Source organism: Aulonocara sp. 'chitande type north' Nkhata Bay, linkage group LG4 (assembly GCF_057382095.1).
Source record: "Aulonocara sp. 'chitande type north' Nkhata Bay isolate Kocher_YH1m ecotype deep benthic linkage group LG4, A_spYH_male_GT1.1, whole genome shotgun sequence".
In the NCBI taxonomy this organism is placed as follows: domain Eukaryota; kingdom Metazoa; phylum Chordata; class Actinopteri; order Cichliformes; family Cichlidae; genus Aulonocara; species Aulonocara sp. 'chitande type north' Nkhata Bay.
Window position 1 is genome coordinate 16,867,518 of NC_141347.1, and position 25,781 is coordinate 16,893,298.

The window sequence follows — 25,781 nt, forward strand, 5'->3', positions numbered from 1 at the left end:
GAATTATTCATAAATCAACAAAAACACTAACACACAACTCCTCTCAAATTGATCAGGTACTGGACTGAAAATGAGAGAAGAAACAGCAAATGTCCAAATAATGTCCATGTACCCATTCAAATCTTTTTTTAGCCTCAGAGTGATTCTTTTCTGTCCCATTCAAATATTTGTCGCCTGGCAAACTGTTCGCTGATGGGCTGTAGTTACATCGTAGGGTTTTAAAAACCTTAAAGAGCTTTGAATAGTCGTAATAAAAACCCAGAGAGGCAATAAGTGATCACTGACTATTTTTAGGGGCTCGTTTAGATTAAATAGAAAAAGATACAAAGCATTAAAACGTGCTAAAATGACAACAGCATTAATTAACGCAGCATAGTTTGGACCTTGAAGCAGGGTTAATACATCATCACTTAACAACTGAATTGTTCGAGATCACATGATCCGAGTCTGGCTCCTTGGAAGCAAAATGAGGGGTGACACAAGACAGTACTGCACAAACTGTACTACTGTATATGAATATGGCAAGTCCTTTCTGGTTGGTCCCAAGTTTGCTGATATAATTTCAAACTAAAAGAACCAGTTTAAGATTACTTAATATGCAGAAAACCTAGCTTTTATGTTTTACTTGTAATTAATTTAGCCTAATATTGCTAGTGGGTAAACTGCACTGAGTACACTTTTTTAATTATTTTTTTTCCCCTTAGGACAAACTGATTAGTTGAAAAATTGGAACCATTTTAGTCAACCAAGACTTTGTTTTTTCTTTGTCTAAAGCTCTGACGCAAATCCCCCCCAAAAACTCCATATAAGCTCCATCCTCATTATCTAGGCAAATATACCCCCATGACTTCCTGCAAAATGTGCTTCATTTGAATTAGTTACATAACCCTTAGTAAATAAATAAACCCAAACACCACACGCACATCTAACCACACAAGTGCAATGACTAAAGGTAGCTCTTCTCAAAACTTAAAGAAAAAAAAGGAAAAGACACATCATCTAACCAATGTGGCTGTGCGCTGCAGCGAGGAGCAGGTGTGCTCAAAAAAAGGGAACTCATACACATGCTGGTGGCTCATTTATACCTTTCCTTTCCTCCTTTTGCTTCTTTCCTTTTCTCTTTCTCTCTCTTTGGGTCTCCATTTCTTGCAATCATTTGCTCTCAATATTCCCTCCCATCTGTCTCTGTCTCTTGTTCGTCTTGATACCGTTCCATACAACACTCCTCTCCCTGTCTCTCCTGTGCCTCAGGGGGACACATTTTATATTTTTAGTGCATATCCATATTTTAGTGCAGTTACTGAATTTTTACCTCTTGATCATCGCAGGTCTCTCTCTGTGTGCCGCTGCTTTCTGGCGCATGGGTGGGACAGCAGCACCAGAGAGAGAAAGTGTGTGTGTGTGTGTGTGTGTGTGAGAAAGAGAGGGAGACAGAAAGAAAAGGAAAAAAAGAAGCTCCCAATTATGTTTCCACTTTGGGTCTCGGTGTGTCTCTTGCTTTCTGTTGCTTTCTCTGAACCACAGTACCATGTGGTCCTGATCAATTTCCCAGGCTCTGTATTAAAAACACCACACTCTGCCTCTCCTCTGCACATCAACAAAAGGTATTTTGCACGCATGCCTCTGTGTTTGTGTGTGTGTAGATATGAAATATGAAACAGCTAGTCTCAAAGATCGGGTGGAGACTCTGCAGATTGCGGCAAACTGAACTGCAAACTGTAAGTCACAGACACACACATATACGCATGGGTCTGACTTGAATAACAATTGCATTCGTTGCTGCACAAGTCTCCCGAAAAGTGTTTCTGTCAGTAGCCAGTGTTGACGAGTCAAATTACACACGTGCATGCACGTGAACCCGCGCCACCCTCCGGTATCAGAGGTCTCAGCTGTGTTTTGAGGCCCTATCAGAGGGGAGAAAAACAACACCAGAGTCTACAAATGATCTGAACTGGTGATGAAAGGAAAGGAGGGGAGGTAAGAGAAGATGGAAGAGGACAGATGAGGTAAAGAAGAAGGGAAAGAAGATCAAAGGTGGCAAACAGCCGTAAAGAGGAGAATGAAGAGTGTGAGGAGACACATGCACAGGGAGTGACAAAATCAAATCAATGCAAAGAAAAGAAAATGACCATAAAACTCAAAATTATCCATCTTCCCTTTACAATTCCCTCCAATTCCTCTCTTGTTTCCCCGTCCTTCTCCCAAACTTGTCCTCTCAGTCTCACCCATTCTAACGTATGAGCTATGGGGGCATTAAATATGAGGTATTTAAGTAAGTACCAGGGAGTCAGATGTAGGTATAAAGATACATGACTGCCATTTAAAGTCCATTAAAATGGCACGAATGCTCACCCTTTCATAGTGGCCATTCTTTATAGAAGCCACCTAACATTAACCAGTTACAGCAATCCATAACCTCCTCAGTAAATGAGCTCATTGATCAACTGAGTGCTGTATGATGACACATAGGTGGCATTTTCAATACTGTGCTCGTGCCTGGTTTTGTTTTTGTGTTGCATGTCTCAGCGGTGACCTCTAAGTCAAAGATGGTGGTTGAATGTCATTTTCTTTCATTTTGATTTAAGTCCTACTGAGTGACTTTAGTCAAGCAATTAACATGTTTGCCAAAGATCCCGAGTTTGAGACCCGAAACAGGTACAAATTCTTAGAAGGACTCTGATCCAATATTTAGATCCATCCACTGTTGTGACCCTCCCACAAACAGGGGAGCAACAAAAACAAGCTTTTTCTTCTTTTAATAATGACCTTTTAAGCTTTTAGTCAAGGAGAAAATAAGGACAATTGGAAATGCATATTTATTGAACATGTGGAACAAATCATTATAAATCAAGCCTACCTGTTTTCAGCAACCATGACAATCTGATGGCGCACCGTTTTACCTAATGCAAGTTTATCATATTGAAATGCTCAGCAAAGCTGAAAACTATGGTGGTCGTTAAATAAGGAATCGGGCTGGCTGCCTGGCATCTGGAGCACCGCTAAAATGTCCCTAGAGACATTTTTTTCCCTCCAAACTCATATTCTTTTTCAAAGAAGTGAAAGCTTTTCAGTGCAGGATTCTTAAGATATAGATCCTACCTTCTCCCACTCTCTCTCCTTGTTAAGAACAATGACCACCAGCTTTGGGTTTTCCTGGTAGCCGTCTTCTGTGAAGGACAAGTCTCTGCCATCCCACGTCACATTCATCATGTATCTGAGAATGAAAGGAGCAGAGGATGAGATATAGTGGGGCAAAGGGTGGTCAAAGAGATGGGGGTGGGGGGGGGGATGGGGGGGTTATGGGAAAAGCCAGTGAATAACAAAAGAAATGAAATGAGTGATTTTGTGAGAAAAAGAGAAAAGGAAATTGAATTACATTAGCATGTGAAATATTCCATTTGCAATCTACTATTATTATTACCTTTCTGCAATATTCAGGCTCTTGTAGTGAAAGTTATAAAGTCACATTTGATCATTATGGACTGGATTATGATTGTATTTTAGAACTAAAGAAACTGAACAGTCGAAGCATAAATGAGAACCATATGTCATACACACACACACACACACACACACACACACACACACACACACACATATATATATATATACATATATATATATATATATATATATATATATATATATATATATATATATATATATATATATATATATATATACATATATATATATATGTATATATATATATTTAGATCCATCCACTTAGATCCATGACCGAGCTAAGATCCTGTGGGACTTCCCGATACAGACGGACAAAATGGTGGTGGCTAACCAACCGGACATAGTGGTGGTAGACAAACAGAAGAAGACGGCCGTAGTGATCGATGTAGCGGTTCCGAATGACAGCAATATCAGGAAGAAGGAACACGAGAAGCTGGAGAAATACCAAGGGCTCAGAGAAGAGCTCGAGAGGATGTGGAGGGTGAAGGTAACGGTGGTCCCCGTGGTAATCGGAGCACTAGGTGCAGTGACTCCCAAGCTAGGCGAGTGGCTCCAGCAGATCCCGGGAATAACATCGGAGATCTCTGTCCAGAAGAGCGCAGTCCTGGGAACAGCTAAGATACTGCGCAGGACCCTCAAGCTCCCAGGCCTCTGGTAGAGGACCCGAGCTTGAAGGATAAACCGCCCGCAGGGGCGTGCTGGGTGTTGTATATATATATACATATATGTATGGCGGGACGGTATGTGTGCGTGTTCCTCAAACTTGGTGTCCTGGGAATTTGAGGGTTGTGTGCTTTTCCCAGGACTGCACTCTTTTAAATAGAGATCCCTGATGTTGTGCCTGGAATCTGCTGAAGCCACTCTCTGGTTTACAGCTCCTAAAGCTCCACTTTTGACCTCCACTTTTGCTCCAGTTGTTCCCTCAGCCCCTGGCCCTTCTCTATTTCCTTGTGCTCCTTCTCTGTGATGTTGCTGTCTGCCGGGGCTGCTACATCTTCTGCTCCTTTTCAACCACCACTATGTCTGGTTGGTTGGCCAGCAGCTGCTTGTCTTTCTGGAACTCAAAATCCCACGGGACCTTAGCCTTGTTGTTCTCAACTATCTTCAGTGGTGTCTCCCATCGGGAATTGGGCAGGGGGGGGCTTTCTCTATATGTATTTGTCATTTTTGGACCCAAGTATTTCTGTGGCAGTGGCATATACGAGATTATTGCTTTTATTGATACTGGTAGTGGGGATGTTGAGTACGGGTGTGTTCACATTTGCAAGAATTTCCTGTGGTGAGAAAAGAGAAGTCGTGCACTCGGTTGTGTGGCTGCCTTGAGTTTGGCCACAATCATCTTCCTCAGCTAAGTAGATGCATCTATTAGTGCAGATGGCTGGGCATTATTTAGTTCAGCTACAAACAGTTTAGTTACTCTCTTCTACCAGGATTGGCTCAGTTAATACATATATACATATATATATAGTCGGTCCATTCTAACACACCACACACGTACACATACACTGTAATGAGTGACCTATATGGCAGGTCACATTAGCTAAGATGGAGGGCAGTGGGAAGATATTCTTGGGTCCACACAGCCTCTACATTAATCATGGCTGTCCTTCCTCACTCTGTCTCCCTCACTCCTTCTGTCAGCGCTCTGGTACAACACGACAGAGATGGCTGCTCTTTTCTTTCACCTTTATTCCATTCTGGGGGGCCAGGCGGGTGAAAGAACTCCTAAATGGAGCACGGACCCACTTGATGTGTCGTTGAAAACTCACAGTGGATTGCTGCAGGTGAGCTCTTTCAAGCTGTGTAGGGCATTGTGCAGTGATGTGCTGAAGGGTAAAAACGGCCAGAAAACTATTAAAACAAGTATTTGTGTGAGTTGGACCAAAAAATAAATAAATGAAGAAATCTTTTTAACAACCTGCATGTGTAAAACTATTTATTTTACAATCTTTTATTGGAAAGTGATTGTTTATTTATTTAGGTTCAACTGAATTGTTGGATTAGCTACAGATTTGCAATAGTATCGACACCAGCGGTGACATATTTGCTCCATCCGGTTAACACACAACTCCACACAACACCTTTGCAGATAGGGAGTGTAACACACAGATGCAGCTTCTGGATCAGAAAAATGAAGCCAATCCAGAAGTGCCTAAAAACCTGCATTACAACCTCTGAAGGCCCCAAGATGATATGAGGTGTCATTGCAAAAAGACTTCCTATGGGCTCGGTCACTAATTTTGGGTTGTAGTACCAACATTTGTAACAAATATTAAATTGTCTGAGGGGCACGTTAACATTAGCCACTGAAATATAGGCAGCATGGCGGCGCAATGGTTAGCATTGTTGTGTTGACTGTTGTCAATCTCAGATCTGTTCGGATAAATGGAAGATAGGTTAATGGATGGGTGTTAACAATTATCTGACAGCTAAATTACCTGTCTATTATGTTACCAATAATGTAGGAGGTATGTTAATAATAAAATAATTTAAGTTAATGTTGTTGCTAGGCAACAAATATGATCAGTCCTATTCATCTGTAACATTAGTAGACGGCTAGAGTAGAATAGAATAGAATAGAATAGAATAGAATAGAATTCAACTTTATTGTCATTGCACATGTCACAGGTACAGGGCAACGAAATGCACAGTTTATCAAATTTTAATCTCATCCATCCAGTTCACTAAGACACACCTGAAACCACCAAAACAATCACCAAAGACTGTTTCCAGTACACAGTGCCTGTATGTTTGCCCAGGAAGTCCCAGGATGAAGTGGGAATCTATCTTACCAACTCCTGTCAAAATATAGGGTAAAGTATTGTCCTTTTTTTTGTCTTTATAAAAAATAAAAAAGAATAATACATTTCAATTTTTTTCCATTAGCTCAAAAATGGCACTTATTTTCTGAGTTTAAAATTCTAGTATTAAACAATGTCTTTTTTTATTTACATAAAATCTTGTGTCATTAATGTTGTGCAATACCTATTTTATGTAAAACAAAAAACAAAAAACAAACAAAAAAACAAAAGAAAAAAGAAAAGCATTTATTACTTTATGGACTAGTAGACATCAGCTATCAGGGGAGTAACATATGTGGGGAAGAAGCAAGAAGACGGTTTAGCAAGCCAGTAATTGAACCAGGGACTTGCTGCTCAAGACATCTAAGCTCATGTAGTATCAGGAGGCCTCCACCATGCAGCTTTCATGCTGCAGATAACAGCAACCACCACATAATCTGCCAGATATGACTGTGACTGCCAATTTACAGCTTAGCTTTTAGTTAATTAAATAGATTTTTATTATTTATGTACTCACTACTATACTAATCTATTTCAGAGGCTAGCAACTAAGAAAAAAAATCAATACGTCACAAGGATGACAAAAGTAATTGTTAAGAGGTAGTTTAATATCTGTGCTTTGGTGGTGACATTTCCTGATACCAACATGCCCCCTTAAATTGCTGCTGATGACACACACACACACATGCATGCACGCACGCACACAAACACAACTCAATGCCCAGATGAAATCAGCCAGAGATAAGGGGATTGAGTGGGCTTTGTGATTAAAATTATCTGATTGGCCTGCAAGCAACCAGGTGAGTAGTATTAAGCCATTTGATTGGACACACAGCGCTGCGCTCGACCCAATTATGCGCGACTACCAGGAGAGAATGAGGTGCTGGGAGCAATACCAGAGCCCAGGCTGCTTTTTTTAGATACCAGTCCATTCTACACTTTGAAACCATCTGTGTGAAAAAAGGAAGCACTCTCACGTGTTTAAAGAATGGCTCCTCTACCCCGGCTAAACTTTCTCTTAAAGGTGAAGCTAAAATGAAGCTCGTTTTTGTGATTCTCACAAAAGCTTTTTACTGGGAATCTTGTAGGCTGTTTTCAACGTGATGTGTCAGCACTTCATCGTAACTCTGAACCTCTAATGATAGCAATTTAAAAAAGCAAGACACAACAGCTGTGTGTGTGGCTCTGCTGTAAGAGTCATATGTAAAATTAGCCAAGCTGTTATGTTATATATAGACAAATGTGAACATGCTAAACAGGATGAAAAGAAGGAAGGACGGGATTGTGTGTGTATGTTTGCAAGTATATTTGGGCTGACGGCCATCGAACAGGTGGACCTGATAGTGCGTTGCTAGGATACGGACACAGACTTGTGTATGCTGCAAAATGACCCTCAACAACCCCCCCTCCCCCAGAGTAAACATCCCTGCAGACACTCAGGAACACAGGCAATTACCTGGCCAAAGGGGGCAGAATAGGGCGAGGAAGTGGAGAAACAGCAGGGATGATGCAATCCCCCCCAACTCCCACTCCTCAAAACAAAGAAGACTTTAAATATGAGACTGAGGGAAATCATTATCAGAGAACTAAGAGAGAGGAAGAGGAGTAACCCTTGATAGACTCTCATGAAAAATGTATAGAGTTACTTTTAAGCTTTTTTTGGAATGGAGGGGTGTTGTCATGAGTGGAGGTGAGGGTGTTTTTTTTCTGCTGTTACTGCAGCAGAGTTAACAAGACTACAAGTACTCTGCAAGAGAAAAATAAGAGCACACACTGCATTAAAGCTGCAAGTGTTTAATATTCTCAACACTCCTACTGCTGTTTTTCTTAACCGTTTGGTTAATCAGGGAGAAAAAGAACATTAATTGTGTCACCATTAACAACAACAACGACGACGTTCTAAGTAAAATGGTAACATTGTTCCAAGCCCACCGTCCAGGTCGTCTGGATTTTCCGATGACAGCACTGTGCCCTGAACTGCCAAAGTTCTCTTGACAAGGACTAAAACACTCAAAAACAAATGTCTTTTGAGTGGTTCTGGATTGTCTCCCGTGTGATAAGACATTAACTTTTATCTATTTTAGCTTTAATACTGGAACGAGTAGGCTATACAAAGATGGTATGATGAACTATAAAACACTGAACGTGTTCAAGATAGAGACAGGGACCAGTCAGAGCAAGGATGTATACTGTCAGGGTACTTGTGACCTGTGAAGTGCACACACAAGAGATATGCCCTGTGAGAGACAGCGGAGGAAATCTGAAAAAAAGATAAGGGCTGATGATTGAGGGCTTTTAAAAGGACCCAAGGGTGGGTAGTCATTTGAAAACACACACTCAGCCTCAGGTGGCAGGTGTTAAGTCTGACATGAAGAATAGCTACAGGAGGGGAAGTACATGCTATTTAGCATCCACTCCCTTGTGCCAAGATGGGTTTGTATGTGTGTGAATTTCGGCTGCATGAGTTTAGGTGGCATAAAATAATATTATAATGTAAACAATAATACCTGCATCATGAAATGGTTTCTTTTGCTCCGCAAAACAAAATATACGTGTTCATATTTTAGAGTTAATTTTAAAATTCTTATGTTTGTTTTTAAATGTCTACACAGTCTTGCCCCGCCTTACCTCTCTGAGCTTCTTCATCCCCACATACCCTGTCGGTCTCTCAGGTCAGCTGACCAGCTGCTCCTGGAGGTACCGAGATCCAGGAGGAAGCTCAGAGGGGACAGGGCCTTCTCTATTGTGGCTCCAAAATTATGGAATAATTTGCCCATGCATGTTAGAGAGGCCCCTTCACTGTCCACTTTTAAATCACGTCTTAAAACCCACTTTTATTCCTTGGCTTTTAACCTCAGTGAGACTTAGTTTCTTTTTTAATGCAGTAGTTATTTAATTAATGATTTCACTCTTCTTTTATTTGTTTTTTATTTATATCTCATGTAATTTTATTTTACAGTTCCAATGTACAGCACTTTGTGTCAGCTGTGGTTGTTTTAAAGTGCTTTATAAATAAAGTTGATGATCATGATGATGATATACTAGCAACATCCGCTGTAGCTGCTGCTTCAAAGTTTCGTGTGCTGTGCATTTAGAGATGCTCTTCTGCATCCTTGGTTGTGACACGTGATTATTTAAGTTACTTTTTTGTTATGTGAGTTGCTCTTTGTCAGCTCAAGGCTCCTCACCTCTGACCTCTGAATACAGTAAGGCAAGGCAAGGCAAGGCAAGTTTATTTGTATAGCACAATTCAACAACAAGGTGATTCAAAGTGCTTTACAGAGACATTAGAAACAAGAACAAATAAAAAGCATGATTTAAAATTGATTAAAACAAGCAAATAAACTAACTAACTAATTAACAAACAAACAAACAAACAAAAAACAGTATATAAAATCAAAACAGATAAAATCAGAACAGTAGATAAAATCAGTAGTTAAATGTAAGTTTTGAAATTTAAGCTTAAAGTGTGGATTTGGTGCTTTATTCAAATGCAGCTGAGAACAGGTGAGTCTTCAACCTGGATTTAAATAAACTGAGTGTTTCAGCTGATCTGAGGCTTTCTGGGAGTTTGTTCCAGATATAAGGAGCATAAAAGCTGAATGCAGCTTCTCCGTGTCTGGTTCTGACTCTGGGAACTGATAAAAGACCGGATCCAGATGACCTGAGGGATCGGGATGGTTCATACTGGGTCAGGAGGTCATTGATGTATTTTGGTCCTAAACCATTCAGAGCTTTATAGGCCAGCATCAGAACTTTAAAGTCTATCCTCTGACGGACAGGCAGCCAGTGTAAAGACCTCAGAGCTGGACTGATGTGGTCCACTTTTTTGGTCTTAGTGAGGACTCGAGCAGCAGAGTTCTGAATGAGCTGTAGTTGTCTGACTGTATTTTTAGGTAGACCTGTAAAGATGCTGTTACAGTAATCAAGCCTACTAAAGATGAATGCATGGACTAGTTTTTCCAGGTCCTGTTGAGACATCAGATCTTTTATCCTTGATATATTCTTGAGGTGATAGTAAGCTGACTTTGTTATTGTCTTAATGTGTTTTTCTAAGTTTAGGTCTGCATCCATCACTACACCCAAATTTCTCGCCTGGTTTGTGGTTTTTAGGTGTATAGATTGAAGTTCTCTGGTGACCTGTAATCGTTTTTCTTTGGCGCCAAAGACTATTACCTCAGTTTTGTTTTTGTTTAGCTGGAGAAAATTGTGGCACAACCAGTCATTGATTTCCTCAATGCATTTACCAAGAGCCTGTACAGGGCCTCGGTCTCCTGGTGACATTGTGATATATATTTGTGTGTCATCTGCATAGCTGTGATAGTTTATTTTGTTGTTGTTTATAATCTGTGCCAGTGGGAGCATGTAGATGTTAAACAGAAGGGGTCCCAAGATGGAACCTTGGGGAACTCCACATGTGATACTTGTCTGCTCAGATGTGAAGTTACCTATTGATACAAAGTATTTCCTGTTTTCTACGTATGTTTTGAACCAGTTTAGTACAGTTCCTGAAAGACCTGTCCAGTTCTCCAGTCGTTTGAGTAATATGTTGTGGTCAACTGTATCAAATGCTGCACTGAGATCCAGTAAAACTAGGACTGACATTTTTCCACTGTCTGTATTCAGACATATGTCATTAAACACTTTGGTCAGAGCAGTTTCAGTGCTGTGGTTCTGTCTAAAACCTGACTGGAAGGCATCGTAGCAATTATTCTGTTTTAAGAAGTAACTGAGCTGTTGAGAAACTGCTTTTTCAATGATCTTACTTAAAAACGGGAGATTTGAGATCGGCCTGTAGTTGTTCATTTGTGTCTTGTCAAGATTGTCCTTTTTCAGTATAGGTTTGATTACAGCAGTTTTTAGTGATTCTGGAAACACACCTGATAATAAAGAAAAGTTGACGATCTGTAACAGGTCTGACTCTAAAGTCTTTGAGACCTTTTTGAAAAAACTTGTTGGCAGGACATCTAAACAGCAGGAGGAGGAGTTCAGTTGACCTAAGATGTCCTCCAGGTCTTTGCTGTTAATAGGTTGAAACTGTTTCATGGTGTTTAAACAGTTTTTTGGTGGACACAGTACATATCCTGGATCTGCTGTTGATGTACCAACTGCTTGTCTAATTTTTTGGATTTTTTCAGTGAAGAATTTGGCAAAGTCATTGCAGGCCATGGTCGAATGAAGTTCAGCTGCCACTGACACAGGAGGGTTTGTTAGCCTGTCAACTGTAGAAAATAAAGTATTTGTACTTGGTTTCTTCCCATTGCTGTCAACAACCAAGCCACATTCAGATCCTTAAATTACCTTTCTTCCCCATTCTGATGCTCGGGTTAAACTTCAGCAGGTCATCTTGACAATGTCTACATGCTTAAATGCAACAAGCTGCCACATGATTGGCTGAGAGTTGTGTGAATGAGCAACGGAAAAACATGGGTAGTAAGTAAAACTGATTTTGTTCCTTGTGTCAAACAACTGTTCTGCTCTACAAAGAAGAAGCCAGATGTCCTGTTAAAATATGTGAAAACATCTAAAACATTTTAAAAATTCAGTGCCAAGGAAACATTTATATTTCTTAGAGCAACAAACGACAGGGCAGTCGTTTAGCTGAAGCTAAGTCGATTAGCCTTTCAGTTAAAAGTTAAACTTAAAACCTCTTTTATGTCCTCAGCTTTAAGTACTTCTTTAATGTTGAAAGTTGGGACGACTATACTGTTCGCTTTAATTCTCCAAAACAAAAACAGAAAAAGATGATAACTATCTGAGCTCCACGATCAGCCTGTTGGAAAGCTGATTTTCTCACAGCTCGTTTGAAGTGCACACCCTTAATGAACACTTCATTTGAAGTATCAGGCACTCGACCTACAATCAGTCTGTTGTTTTAGATCGAAATGGAGAGACGCTTCATAGTCACCTCACACCATCAATGTTTAAGCCATAACCACTGTACTCACACACAGACACACATCTTCTACCTTTGTGTGAAGGTTTATTTGCCTATTTGAAAGCTGATAACAGTGGTGCGAGGCCTAAAACAGCCGTTTTTGTGAATGTGAAAATGCTTAATTATACCTATAAATCATCCACATGTAAATGTAGTAACAACAGCTTTTTTGAGGAACAAATTCAACTACATTCATTTTTTTTACATAGTGTGAAGTCACTAGAATAGCTGACTAAATAAAAGAGGTTTCTTTTTTTAATGTTTTGCCTGCTTATACAGTAATAGTATAAGAGCAGTTTCATTATAGAATCAAATCCACTGTACTGTTTTACTCATTGTTTAGGAATCTTACCCCTAAATACATGATTAGTTCTGAGATCACTTGGTGCATTTCACATCCCACAAGGGACCTGCAAACATTTACATTTACATTTATTAATACACAAACGCCCATAGGTGTCGTTAGCAAGTGATTATGCGGTAATGTATTATGTATGAGCTGTGGATTGACAGGCATGTTGAGACTCTGGGGCATGACGGTCTCCATTCTCTAAAAAGACAAAAAAACATGTTAGATCTCTAACGCTCTAAAATGATAAATACACTAAACGGTTTTGTACAGCACGCATGAAGAAGAACTACAGGCAAAACCATTTTTTCTGTTGCCATTTGTTCCATGCACACTGACGTTATTTTAAAATAGTTCTCCTAGTGGACATTTATGGAAATTAGTGCAAATATGAAGCTAAATCCTAAAAAATCTAAATAAATAGATTTAAGTTAATCAGTGATGTTGCATTTTTTGCATGTAAAAAAAAAAAAAGAAAAACCCAAGAATATCTGAAGGACATAAATTTATTTGTTTGTTCCTGAATTTAAATGTCTGGAAAATGTTTTTTAAAAATGTTGTTTGTTTGTTTTTTTGTTTTATTTTGGAATATGTATAGAGTGATTAAGAAATATTCAATATTCAAAACCTTTTAAACACTTTAAACTTTTAAACCAGTTTTTATCCAGTTCTCAGATTTATAATTATGAAAATGTACATATTTTAAGAAAAAATGCCTCATTTTATGTGTCTGTAAGTGTCGTACAGAAAAATGCCAGAAAGGACAGGTTACAAAAAATCGCATTGTGTAGCGCTGTTGAGCAAGCGTTTATCTTTGCACCACTGAAATGACAGCTGCCCCAGGACTAAGTTTGTGTGTGTAATGTGCATCTACGAAAAAAAAAAGTGTTTTCTGAATTTTGACCCCCATATATCACGGCTAGAGCCCGAAATTACCTGTCAGAACAAACTACCGGCACCACGCCTTTTCCACACACACACACACACACACACACACACACACACACACACACACACACACACACACACACACACACACTAACACACTGATAAATAAGTGCTAAAGTCTTTTAAGGCACACTGTTCTCCACAGGAAGGTGAGCAGCACACTGTAAATCTGTCATGACAGAACATTCTCTTAAGGGGGGATATTTCTCTTGTTTCTAACATGCGCGTGCACGCGCACGAGCACAGGTCCACGCGCTGCATTTTATATGGAGTACAGGTTGTCACTCGGTCTGATTGCTGCACTGGCCAGCGCTCTTAGTTGGTCATTTGTCTCCTGTTTTTATTTAATTTTATTTTTTATTACTTGGCACACCATATTCATCTTGGATATGTCACTGTGGATTTATCATCACAGCTGACACGAGCAAAGTGACTGAGGTAAAACTTCACTAAAGGCCCGAAGCTATAGTAGTATAGTATAGTAGCTATAGTAGTAGCCATTGAGTGAAGGATTTATTATTATTATTTTTTTTTTTGTAAATTCAGCAATAACTATTAATAATATTCCCATCAAAACAAGTTAATTTCAATTATGAAATGGTTTCTGGCACACTTAGGGCTGGAAGGAGCATCTGCTTTAAATCTAATTGTTGTGACAAACCACAGTGGAGTCTGAGAGGTGCTCAAGCAAACAAACAATAAATCTCAAGTTGAACACTAGCCAGATGCTCATAAGATAATAATACCATTATTGACATCTTGCTTACAAAAACACACCTCCTGAAAGACTGGGATAAATACTGTGCCTAAAGGAAAATACTGCAATATGTCCCACATACTGTATATTTGCACTTACATCCCATCTGCTCACCTCTCTGTGCATGCATCTGTGTACTTGCATGTCTGTGAGCTGACCGTGTCTTCATGTCTTCCCTGACAGCTGATGATGGTCCAACAACCCACACTTGCCATTGCCCTGACCTACCTTTAACCAATCGTGTTTTCTCTTGTTCTGGCCTCAGAGCCCTATTGGCTGAGTTCTCTCACCCACTACAGTGCCATCTGTGGACACTGATCACCTGGGTAACAACCTTAGGCAGCAGAGCACGCTGGGAACAACGTCAGCTGGCTCTTGATGTTTGGTGATTCTGTTTGATGCGTCTGTGTTTCCAGACAAAATGAGACATAGATCAGGTTGTAAGTTAAGATGCAATCGTCCTACTTTAATGACTCCTTCTGCAAATGACCGCTGTTTTGAGCGGAAGCTCGCTAATTGGTGCCAGTCAGCACCAGTAACTACCCTGTTACCTCTGTGACTTTGGGGTTGTTATGGCTCCAGATGAAATTCGGGGTGGCATTTGGAAGGTGTGGGAAGATTCAGACAGAAACATCATCAATAATGATGAAAAGCTGGTAGAGATGTAGGTGCGCAGAGAAGAAAGCTCTGCTGTGACCTAGCCACAAAGAGCCAATTAAAATGCATCATATGGCAGAGTGAACTGAGCAAAGGGAATAAAAAAAATCTCAGACTTCAAACTCAAAGCACTAAACCAGTATTATCCCAGCAGAGAAAGAAAATTGGAACTTTAATTCTAAAAGCTGATGTTACACGAAGGGAAAAAACCCATCACCGTGTTACAGCTGAGCAGCTGCTGGGCTCTTTTCCTCATTCTGTTTTTGCACTAAGCCATGCAACCTTCTCTGAGATTCTGTCAAAGCCAAATATTCAAACTTTTGCTCCAATGCCATCATCAGCACATAAGGACATGATGGTTAAATCAGCTGTTTCAAAAAATTCTTATTCTTGTTGGGTTTTAAGAATTCATCCAAGATAAAGAGCAGCGGCGTGATTTCTGTGTCGACTCAAACGCTGGATCACTTACATCAGATGAAATATTATATTGATTTACTGTGTTTGGCAAAATGTTCTGCACACTGCTAAATATCAAACACATCCATATGGCTTCATGTGTAGCTAAATTGTTTCTAAATCGCTCCCCAGACTAACCGTTTTAGTTGCAAGATAAGTAACAGTAGACACAGAGAGGCGAGATTTTTCCTCCCTGGAAATACGTCGTAGAATCAAGTTTTACCCTTTAGACATGCAAATTTTAATTTCACACATCATTATCTTAAAAAAAAATTTACAATATTGGGATGTAAACACAGGTTGCGCAACTGTGTGTGTCCCTCCTTCCTCTGCCAGATGGAAAGCCAGACAGAGCTGGCAAGACCTGCACCATCTCCCACTGGCTGCTGCAGGGTTGAGCTCATGAGAAGGGGGAGTAGAAGAGAGTGAATGAGAGATGGTGGAATAAATGAGAAAAGAACAGAAGGACTCATCAAGGAGCTCTTCAATTTTGGAGAGCACTCATTTGTAGCGGCCTCCCGCTGTTCCCCCCAGTCTCGATTTCTTGCCTGCCCCTGTTTTTTCACTGCCTACATCACAAGCTCCCCTCTCGACTTCCATTCACCTGTTTTTCCTCTCTGTTTTTAACTCCTACACTTCCTCCGTGCTTCTTCCTCTATCTCTCCATCCCTTGCTCTCGTATCCAATAATTGCATCTTTTCTCGAATGGCAATCTTCAGCAGCAACTCGGTGAAAGCTTCTCTCTAATTAGCGAGGATAAGGGTGAAAACAGAAGTTGGAGGGAAAGAGTCATCCATAAAAAATCGCGCATGCTAACTCGGGGACTTTTCAGATGCTTTTAAATTACACAAATCAAAAAAACACCAATATTATTATGCTCCTCTTTCTGTTCTATTAGTGCTCCTCAGACTCACACGTACTTTATTTGTTAATAATCATTAGAGACAAAAGAACAACAACAAAGAAATAAACTCTTTGCTTACTTATGAAGTGCACTGGGAGGCAGCTTGGTTGTCTTCTCCATCTGGCCGTAACAGGACGTCTTGGCTTCAGGGATGTCGCCGTACTCGTCCAACATGGCTGCCGCCGCTGACGTTATGATGCCTATACCGTCGCGAACACGGGCCTCCAGCGGGTAGTCCCAGTCATCGTACGACACCGAGATCATTCCCGACGGGAACGCGTCTGGCGTTATTTCTGGGTTGCCGGTGGTGAGGGATGGCACAATCCAGATGTATCCGAATCCGGTGAGGCCCAGAGAGCGAGCCTCATCCAGGATGTACACCGCCTCATCTTTGGAGCAGTACAGCAGGACCACTGGAGACTGGACTTTCTTCAGCATGATCTGAGAACGGCTGTCTTCCTCCACGGCATCCAGAGTGATGATATTCTGCAGGTCCCAACCCACAAAACTAAAGCAAGGATAACAAGAAGAGGAGTGAAATGTTAATATTTAACTAATAGACTATTAACTTTGCTCAGGTGCTGGCAAGGGCAGTTACAATTATCCATTATAATTAATATCACTGTTAAGTGCGACGTGAATTCTAATAGATGTAAAGTGCTTATTGTCAAAGGGAGAGCACATTAAGCACAATAAATTGAATGAAGCTGGTCCAGTAATGATTCTCAGCTGGTTCCAGCCTACACACAGTTAAAGGACAAGGTGAAAAAACACCGCCCTGATAATAAATATCCAAAGCAACGCCTGTGGCCATTGGGCTAATTGGTGACACTGGTGATAACATAACAGCGAAGTGATCAAAACATAATGCAGCTTCTGTCACCTTTTACACAAAAAAGGGTAATACGTATTGATTTCCCACAGCGCAATCATGGGGCTGCTACTTTATAGTGTCGAAACTGCAGCAAAGGAAAGCAATCATGTAAAATTTCCAAAGATTTTTTTTTTCCTTGTAATTCAGTAGCCAGTTAGCTAAAGTGGTCAGAGTGAGAAATAGCAAGTGCTCATTAAAAAAGATTATGAATTTATAGAGCATCTCTCTCATCCAGTGGGACTGGCTGCTCTTTTTCATAATGTCACGAGTAATAATAATCAGAAGGTCCCAGTACATGCGGCTAAAGACCCGCAGAAACAGAGGGAAACGGCACTTATGATCGCAATTAAAGAACATAATTGTGCGATAAACTGGCGATTTTCTGCGGTATCACAAGTTGACAGCAGTTATGAACAGGCAGAGTGAGGATTAGGGAGTGATGCTCGCATTCACACACACATGCACAAAAACACACACATACACAAGAGAGAGTGAGGAATACAAAGTGTGACACACGATAGGGCAAAGATGGCAGTTAACCATTGTGTAGGACCCTTCAGCGGACAGGTGGTGTAACATGAGAGTGATTTGGGACTTCCTGGCCTCTTCTTGCTTTTCAAAGTGATGACAGGTTACTTGTCCCAGATGACAAAGCTAATAGAGAGAAAATGATCCACATGCAGACAAGTACACACATACACGCCCAAGGAAAAAGACACAGTACATGCTGCTGAATGCTATATTATAAGTAAACAGTAAATAGAAGTTGATAGTCACATCTAATGTTGGGGGGGTTTCTTCAGGATGCTCTTTAATTATGCATCGGTCTCCTTAATTGAAATAGATAACACCATATTCTGTGTTTGAGATGATGGAGAACACACCGGTCTCTATTGGTCCAGCTCATTTACATTCCCATCCAAAAACTCAATGCAAACTCCTTTAATCTGCGGATTACACAGAGAGACCACCTGCCCACCTGCACTCAGCTGAGATGAGAAAATACACGCCCTGGTTTCAACTGTTTAACACGTTGAAAAAAGTAAAAAGAGGCAAAAGAGGTTGTTTTAAAGATAAACATGGGGTTTGTTTAAATTAAAATGTGTTTATATCTTCTGTGTGTATGATTAAGGGACCACGTCTACTATCCATGGTCAAAATAACTGTGATACACCACTCATCTGTTCACTTCCATCAAACATATAATGAAAAAATGGTATATACATGTTTTTAAAACTAAATATAGATCTACGTAGTAAAAGATCACCTAATAACTGAACTTCCATTCTGATTACACCTTCATATGTCTCATTGTTTAATCTTAATAAAATGGACCTGATAAAAGTGCATAAAATGAATTTTATAGCCTGGACTAAATCAAATGGCTTCAAAGCCCCTTGCCTTTAAGCATGCTTATCCAGTCATTTATCCAACATTAAACTGTTAATATAGACCCTAAATACATTAAACCTGATGTCATAAGTTAAGGTGTCAAATGATTTAATGTAATATTGATAGTATAAACATTTGGTGATCTCAGCAGTCAATATTTGCTAAATTAGATGTTGTTATCATGAAGTTAAAATGATACAACGCTCTTGTAATATGTTACGTGTCCTCATTTAACCTGTTGGTAGGTTGCTGCTAAGCAGCACGATGACATCATCATCTCTGTTGAAGATAAAAACCTTCTGAGCTCTGAAATGTACCTGTATGCCAAGTTAGCTTGCCTAACTCCTGATCATGTAGGAGGAGACAACCAAACAGACAGGTTTTGTGTAATATAGCTGTAGACATGGGATGGTGTCAAAAAAGGGCATTTGGCATAAAACTCTGCCAAATCAAACGTGTAGAGCTGCTTGCTGTGGTGACCCCTTGTGACAAGGGGGCAGCTAAAAGTAGCACTGAAGTCAAGATCACTTCTTAAAGGCACAAATACAGACACTGGGATTTTAAGTTTCCTTTCTCTCCATATGAATGTATTAAACATGTCTGTCACCTGCTGCCTGTAATTAAACTGCTTTAGTTATCATCAACAAAGCATAGAGTAGGAGAAGCTGTTGAATCCCTGCTGCGTCTGACATTAAGAGTAACTGCTGATGAGAAAGACCTCAGGTGAGCTTGAATATATCACAGGTACAGGCACCAGTCCTTGCCTACATCTCCACAGTGCTGAACATGTATCATTAATATGACCATTTTTGCCCAAAATTATGGCGTGCTGTACTTTCCTCTTTCTCTCCGCTGAAACAAGCACCATCAGTCAGAATGACCTAAAGGTGTGGCAAACAGCCAACCTGCACGCGCAGTAAACCTACTTATCATCCCCATTCACTGAAAGGATGCTTACGAAATTCTTTTAGGCTGGATATTTTTGAAGAGCACAATGGATGTACTTCAATTCATCTAGTCTTCTACTGGTGTAATGTAATTTTGATGTTGTTAATTTTAATACATTGAAAGTGTTTCTAGTTAAAAGACTGAGTTGGCAGGGTTGGTTAATGCTTTGATAATCCTGTAACATGCTGTGTGAGGATTGGGGACACTTAAATGATTAGCAGTGGAAACCCACCTGCTCACTCTTTTAGAGAGAAACAGGTTGAAAAAACGGTCAGGTATTTTTTTTTAATGCCCTGCATTCTGGTAGCACTGCAGTGTGTTGTGTTCTGAGGGAATGCACACTGAGTGGTTGGCTTCTAAACAGCATAAAGTTAAAGTCTAGGCTACTTTATTGCAAATGAGGGGCTTCTGGGTCAACTCAACACCTCCAGAAACTCCCCCGGAAAACATTTAATCAAGTTACTGATCTAAAATGCAATCAAAATCAGAAACTGCATCCCTTGTTTTAACAAATGTTTTTAGAAAAACATTATGTATGCGTGAGAGAAAGTTTGCATCCACTATTATCATAAAATTAGAAATCATAATTATCGCTATGATTATCATCGTGAGTTCCACTTCTGAAACTTTAATTTAATTAATACCTGCAAACCTTAATGTCATTTAATATTTTGTGTTATGTAACACACTTAACAGCGTTACAAAAACTAAATGGTTGGATAATTGCCACATATCAAAACAAACAGCATAACTGATTTAATGAGCCATTTGATGTTTCAGTGCACTGCCTGCATTCTTTAATCTTTGAGACAAGCAAATGGTCCTGTTATGATAAACCAGGTAGCCCAATAGGCAGCTGACTAGCCAGAAAATACCCAGGTCGGATGTGTGCACTGTGGGCTACTAATCCTGTGAGCCTTCAATAACCATAAATACAGAGTGGCAGTGGCAGACTGGTCCCACAGCCAGTTGTAGGGGGATAACTAACCCTGAGGGTGGGAGGCATTTCCTGTACTATACCCAGCAGCAGTGGAGTTAACAGCCCCAGTTCATGGTGAAAGGATTAAAAACATAGGGAAAAACAATGCAAGCACGAAGAACAGGCCACTCATCTGTGGAACCAGCTTCCAGTTGTGATTCAGGAGATTGACACGCTCTTTTCTTTTAAGATCAGGCTTAAAACTATCATTTTTGCTAGAGCATATAGGGCTGGATCACGTGACCCTGAATCCTCCCTTAGTTACACTGCAATAGGTGTAGGCTGCCCCAACCTGAGCCTGGTTTGCTGGAGGTTTCTTCCTGTTAAAAGGGAGTTTTTCCTACTATCGCCAAAGCGCTTGCTCATAGGGGGTCATATGATTGCTGGGGCTTTCTCTGTTGATTAATTGTAGGGTCTATCTAACAATATGTGATTTGGCGCTGTATAAATAAAATAAAATTGAATTGAACTGAGAACACACCACAGTATTGTTCTAACCTGTTGTCCACAGTAGTTTTCAAGATGTTGATGAATTCCTGGTAGCCTGGGAACTTTGATGTGACAATGGAAAAGATGTGCCAGTCATACTCCTCCATGATGTTCAGCATGAGCAGAGCCTCCTGTTGGATGGAGGCACCAAACTGGAAGAATGTTGACTTCACATCCTAGGAACAAAGAGAAACACAGAGACACAAGATTAGCTGAATATTCATTAGACTATCTGTACTGGGGTTTTTTGTTTTGTTATTTTGGGGGGGCGGTTGCACTTTTCAGATTAGTCCACCACCTATTCGAACTTGGAATAGGTGATGCATCTCGGAAACATCAATCAGCAACAAGGCATTTAAATCTTGGCACAATATGAGTAGACAGACTCTCTCAGTTGCTCACCCACACACATACACACTCAAACATGCATACAGAGATTGAGAGTAATAAGTTTCTTGCAGAGGAAATATATGGATGAGGGCCTCAGAACAATTCAATTAAGACCAGATTGGATTGGTGCAGTACAGACCAGGCTGCAGAACTCTGTGGGCATGGTTCTGAGGAACAAGGGTTGCATTCACTCCAAGTCGCTCATATTCACTCCATTAAACCTGACTGAGAATCATTTGCCATTTAATTCAGCCAAACTCAGACATTAGCTTGGACAGCGCAGACAAGCACAATTATAGATGGACAAATTACTTCTGTTCATTTATGCTGTATTTAAAATGACTCATTATAGTGAACTATTAAATGATGTGAAATTAGAGAAAGCAGCGAAGAATTAAACAGAGTGTAGCATTGCAAAAAGTGTGGACGAGCAAATGTGTTACCTTGTCTTTGGCTGAGTATTGCACGATCTTCGTGCTTTTCTGTTACCTTGAAATGTCAGAGAGTTCACACATACCTTATCTTGACACCACTTGTTCTGTGTCACTTGGTTCTCTTATTATGATTGAGGCAGGGTTGTGTGGAGGTCTCCTCTGTCTGTGTGTGTGTTTGTAAAGCTGCAACCTGACAGCTTGGGGAAAAAAAACAACCTAAAAACCATAAAGGCTAAGAAACAGAACAAAACACTGGGCTCACACCTCAAAATTAATAAATGCGCTGCACACGGTTACACAAACTGACACATAAAGGCACACTTTGCTAGTACACACTGCCCGCGGCCTGCTTCTACCGTAATTTATCCACAGTGTGGCTAAAGTTGAAAAAAAAAAAGAAAGTGAAACAGCAACCATAATGCTCTGAGTCACTGCATATTGTAATAGGGCCGAACATTAGCCTCAATCCCATATGCTGCAACAGTCAAGTCTAATCAGTTTTGAAGAGACCTTTAGAGAGACCTAAAAAAGGTCAAAAATCATTCCAAACCCTGCACCCATAAAAAACTATATACGGATGGGCAATTTGCTGTGCCCAAAGAGGTGACTATCATTACAACATGTAATTATCATTTTAACTAAACAAACTGCCATTATTGTTATTATTACTGGGTTTATGGTGGCCTTTGGTAGTGATGATGGCTCAATCGGGTTCTACCATACTCAAGCAGAAGCTGTTGAGTAACTTCTTCAGACGCTGTACTGTTATTCCATTTCATTACTCCCAAATGCATTGTGAATGGAAAACTTATGGTGGCCCTGAGAAGTCAAACTGAACCGCAACATAAGAAAACACCAGCAAAAGAAAAATGCTGCAAAAGCACATGAAAAAAAAAGTTAATTAAAACACAAAGGAAGTAGAAAAAAAATCTGAAAAAACGTGTTTTCGGGGGAGACAATATTGTGACGGACAAGATGTGGAAGTGACAGAAAACCAAACTATTAATATAAGTACTGCACTGAGACAGGCTTAATAGAAGCAGAGGATTCATCTGTGTTGTTAGGGAGAAAAAAATGCAGGTAATGTGTGTTTTAATTGCATAATTCATATAACACTGTAAACTCTTCCAACATGTTGTTGTCCCCCAAAAATACTTCTGTTGCATTTTGTACGTTTTGGGTTTTTTTTCCCTTAGTTTTGGAGTGAGTTTGACCCCTCAGGGCCACCGTAAAACTCACTTAGATGCTTATGCTACTCACTAGCTTACCATAAAATTTCTCTATATTCTCAGGTTGGGACACTGATTACTGTGGCACCGCACCACTTATCTTATTCTGTATTTCAGCCATGACATGTATGAAAGGGTAATGTAAAGGTCCAAATTTCATTTTGTGCTGTTACTAGAAATCCATCACAGTCAGATCTACACTTTGTTCAACCTGATCTCGACTCACTTTGTGTTTTGCTACAATGAGTGAAAATACACAGCTGTGGAAAGTACTCACACACTACTGTACACTTTTCTGGCTCAGATATACACTACACAGCCATATTCATATTCATATATTCACCATTATAATATTTATTTTAACAAATAGCATCCACCTGTAGGCTCTGATCACACTTTCCCAAGAATAAGTATACTACATTTGGCTTCATTTAATAATATTTAAAAGGGTCAAGTAGTCAGACACTTTAACTACAATGACTGATAAGCTGCAGCAGGTTTAGATGTAATTAGTACTCACGTTTTTTCCCCCCTATCAGGAACACGGATTGATTATGTGAGATTTTAATAACTAAATGTATGAAACTAGTCAGCTGCATCAATTAAACATATCAAGTACTTTCTATTCCTATAAGCCTCTCTTCTATTAGGTTACAGGGTATTGGCGTATCACCAATTTCCTGCAGGTAAAGTTGCATTTCTCTACAGGGTAGGTTTTGTACAATATATTGAAAACGCATTGTGAGAATAAAAAGAGACACCAGCAGAAAGCACTGGATGGCTTTTGTAACCATATCGAGCACTGCATGTAATTTCATCGCCTCTGCACAATCTATCGTTTTCTTTTCTACTGTCTTGATAGCCTCCAAATAATGCGGGAATTCACTGTTTGCATTATTTGGGTCAGTGTTGGAGAATGAGAAAACGAGTGAGACTCTTCTCCCTATATCGAGACGCTTGAGTGCTTTTTAATGGTATTGTATCTGTATGTGGGGCTGGCTCACTATACTCAGATTTGAGTGTTCTTCAGAGACTCTCTGTGCAGCTCGGCGCTCTATTGTATGTTCTAATGGGGTAGAAACTGAAGCGATGCTTGAGCATGGTGGGACAGGAGGGAAATCATGCTATAAGACTTGTCACTCCCTGTCTTCATCACGGCAGCAGCCGATGCTCCCACGCTTTCCTGCATTATACAAAAGGATGTAAACATATAAAGGCCTGGTACTGGTAGTTATGTGTTGGTGAATATGGATAAATTAGATAAGGAACAGTGTTTTTGCTTTTGTGACTTGTTTTGGCTTAGACATACAACTAGTGGAAACCATCTGTCAACATATTTGCCGGCAGTGTGTTTTTGAGCTACTGTGCCATACACTGCTAATGGTAATCATGCTGCTCTCATACTTTTTGTTCCACAGTAACTTTTGTTGAGGACAATGCATTTTTCAGCATAATAGATTTCCAGGAACTTTCTCACCCATAAAGGAGCAATTTAACTCCTTGGAAAAACATCAAATTTCAAAATGCATTTTTTTTCTAGACAGGAAAAGTATAATGATGCCAAAGGCGACATTTATGCAAAATTAATTTGGCAAAAGCTAACACTGGTTATGAATAATCTCCCAAGACCTCTGATCCACTGATATGTTGTGTATACATGCGTGTCTGCACTTTAAGAGTGTGCTTTTTTTTTTGCTTGTTTCTGCCCATCTGAAGGAATTCAAGCTTTAAGGCTTCCCAGGAGAGGAAAGTACCCAAAAATCTCCCTTTTCCCTAAAATAATTACTCCTTGCTGGTGTCAAGTGAGGCTTGTGCCTGTATTCATTCATGTAAGCCAAATCGTGTCTCTTTAATTTCCCTGAATCTCATAATAGCAGATTCAGGGAAATTATATTTTACAATCCCAGCAGAAGCCAACTGCACATAGGAACTGACTGGGTTTAGGCTGGGCTTCATATCATTTTATGAGCATAAACAGAAACAAGTGCAATAAGAACATTGCGAACCAGACTTTGGTAGTCTTAAAAATTGGTATTTTAATAAAAGAGATCTTGAAGAAAAAGAAAGTTTATGTTTAAAGCACCAATGGAGACTGCAGGCAGAAAAACTCCCACATACATGAAATCATTCAGACACAAACAGAAAGAAAAGCTAGAGGGCAGAGAGAAGAATACACTACAGAGGGAATGGGCAGAGCAGTGGAGAGAAGGCTGTTGAAGTGAATAAGCAGTGTATGACTGTTTCTAATTAGGACAGCTCACAATCCGTGACATCAGAAAACAGCCAATCATTTCCTCTCATTTCACCCTTGTCAAATGTGACATGTCTTTGCTTTCCACTCAAACCTTGAGCTTGTGGTGTCCGCACACACAAAAACACCCGTGCGTGCACACAAATTAACGCACAGGCTGTCGCTCACAGCTCGTTCCCTTTCGCCCCTGTCTGCCACATTCCTGGTCTCCATCCTCTCTTAAATTTCGCACTCTGTTGCATGCACTCAAACACGACAACAGTGATGCACACAACAAACATGCACCTACCCCATGGGGCAGGACAGTGTGTCTATTGAGACTGAGAGGGGAGTTATAAATAGTAGTCCTCATATCCTCTACTGCTGATAGCATCTTGCACTGTCTAGTCTTATGACATACACACATACACACATACAGATACATATAACGCTCAGAAATGCACACACAGAGATAAGTGTGTATTGTGAGTTGAGATTGTGAGGCTCACCTAGACAAAAGGCCTGATAACGTAGAAAACAA

The 25,781-nt window shown here is 40.1% G+C and overlaps 1 protein-coding gene across 1 annotated transcript in view; it reads right to left on the bottom strand.

Annotated features, from left to right (window-relative positions):
* grin2aa (glutamate receptor, ionotropic, N-methyl D-aspartate 2A, a) overlaps positions 1–25,781 on the bottom strand; it is a 181,450-nt gene that overhangs the window by 36,920 nt on the left and 118,749 nt on the right. Inside the window, exons 3-5 of the mRNA XM_086288761.1 lie at positions 20,967–21,133; positions 16,355–16,783; positions 3,100–3,214 (exon numbers count right to left, since the gene is read on the bottom strand). Coding sequence (XP_086144887.1) covers positions 3,100–3,214; positions 16,355–16,783; positions 20,967–21,133 — 711 coding nt within the window. The remainder of the gene's footprint in view (positions 1–3,099; positions 3,215–16,354; positions 16,784–20,966; positions 21,134–25,781) is intronic.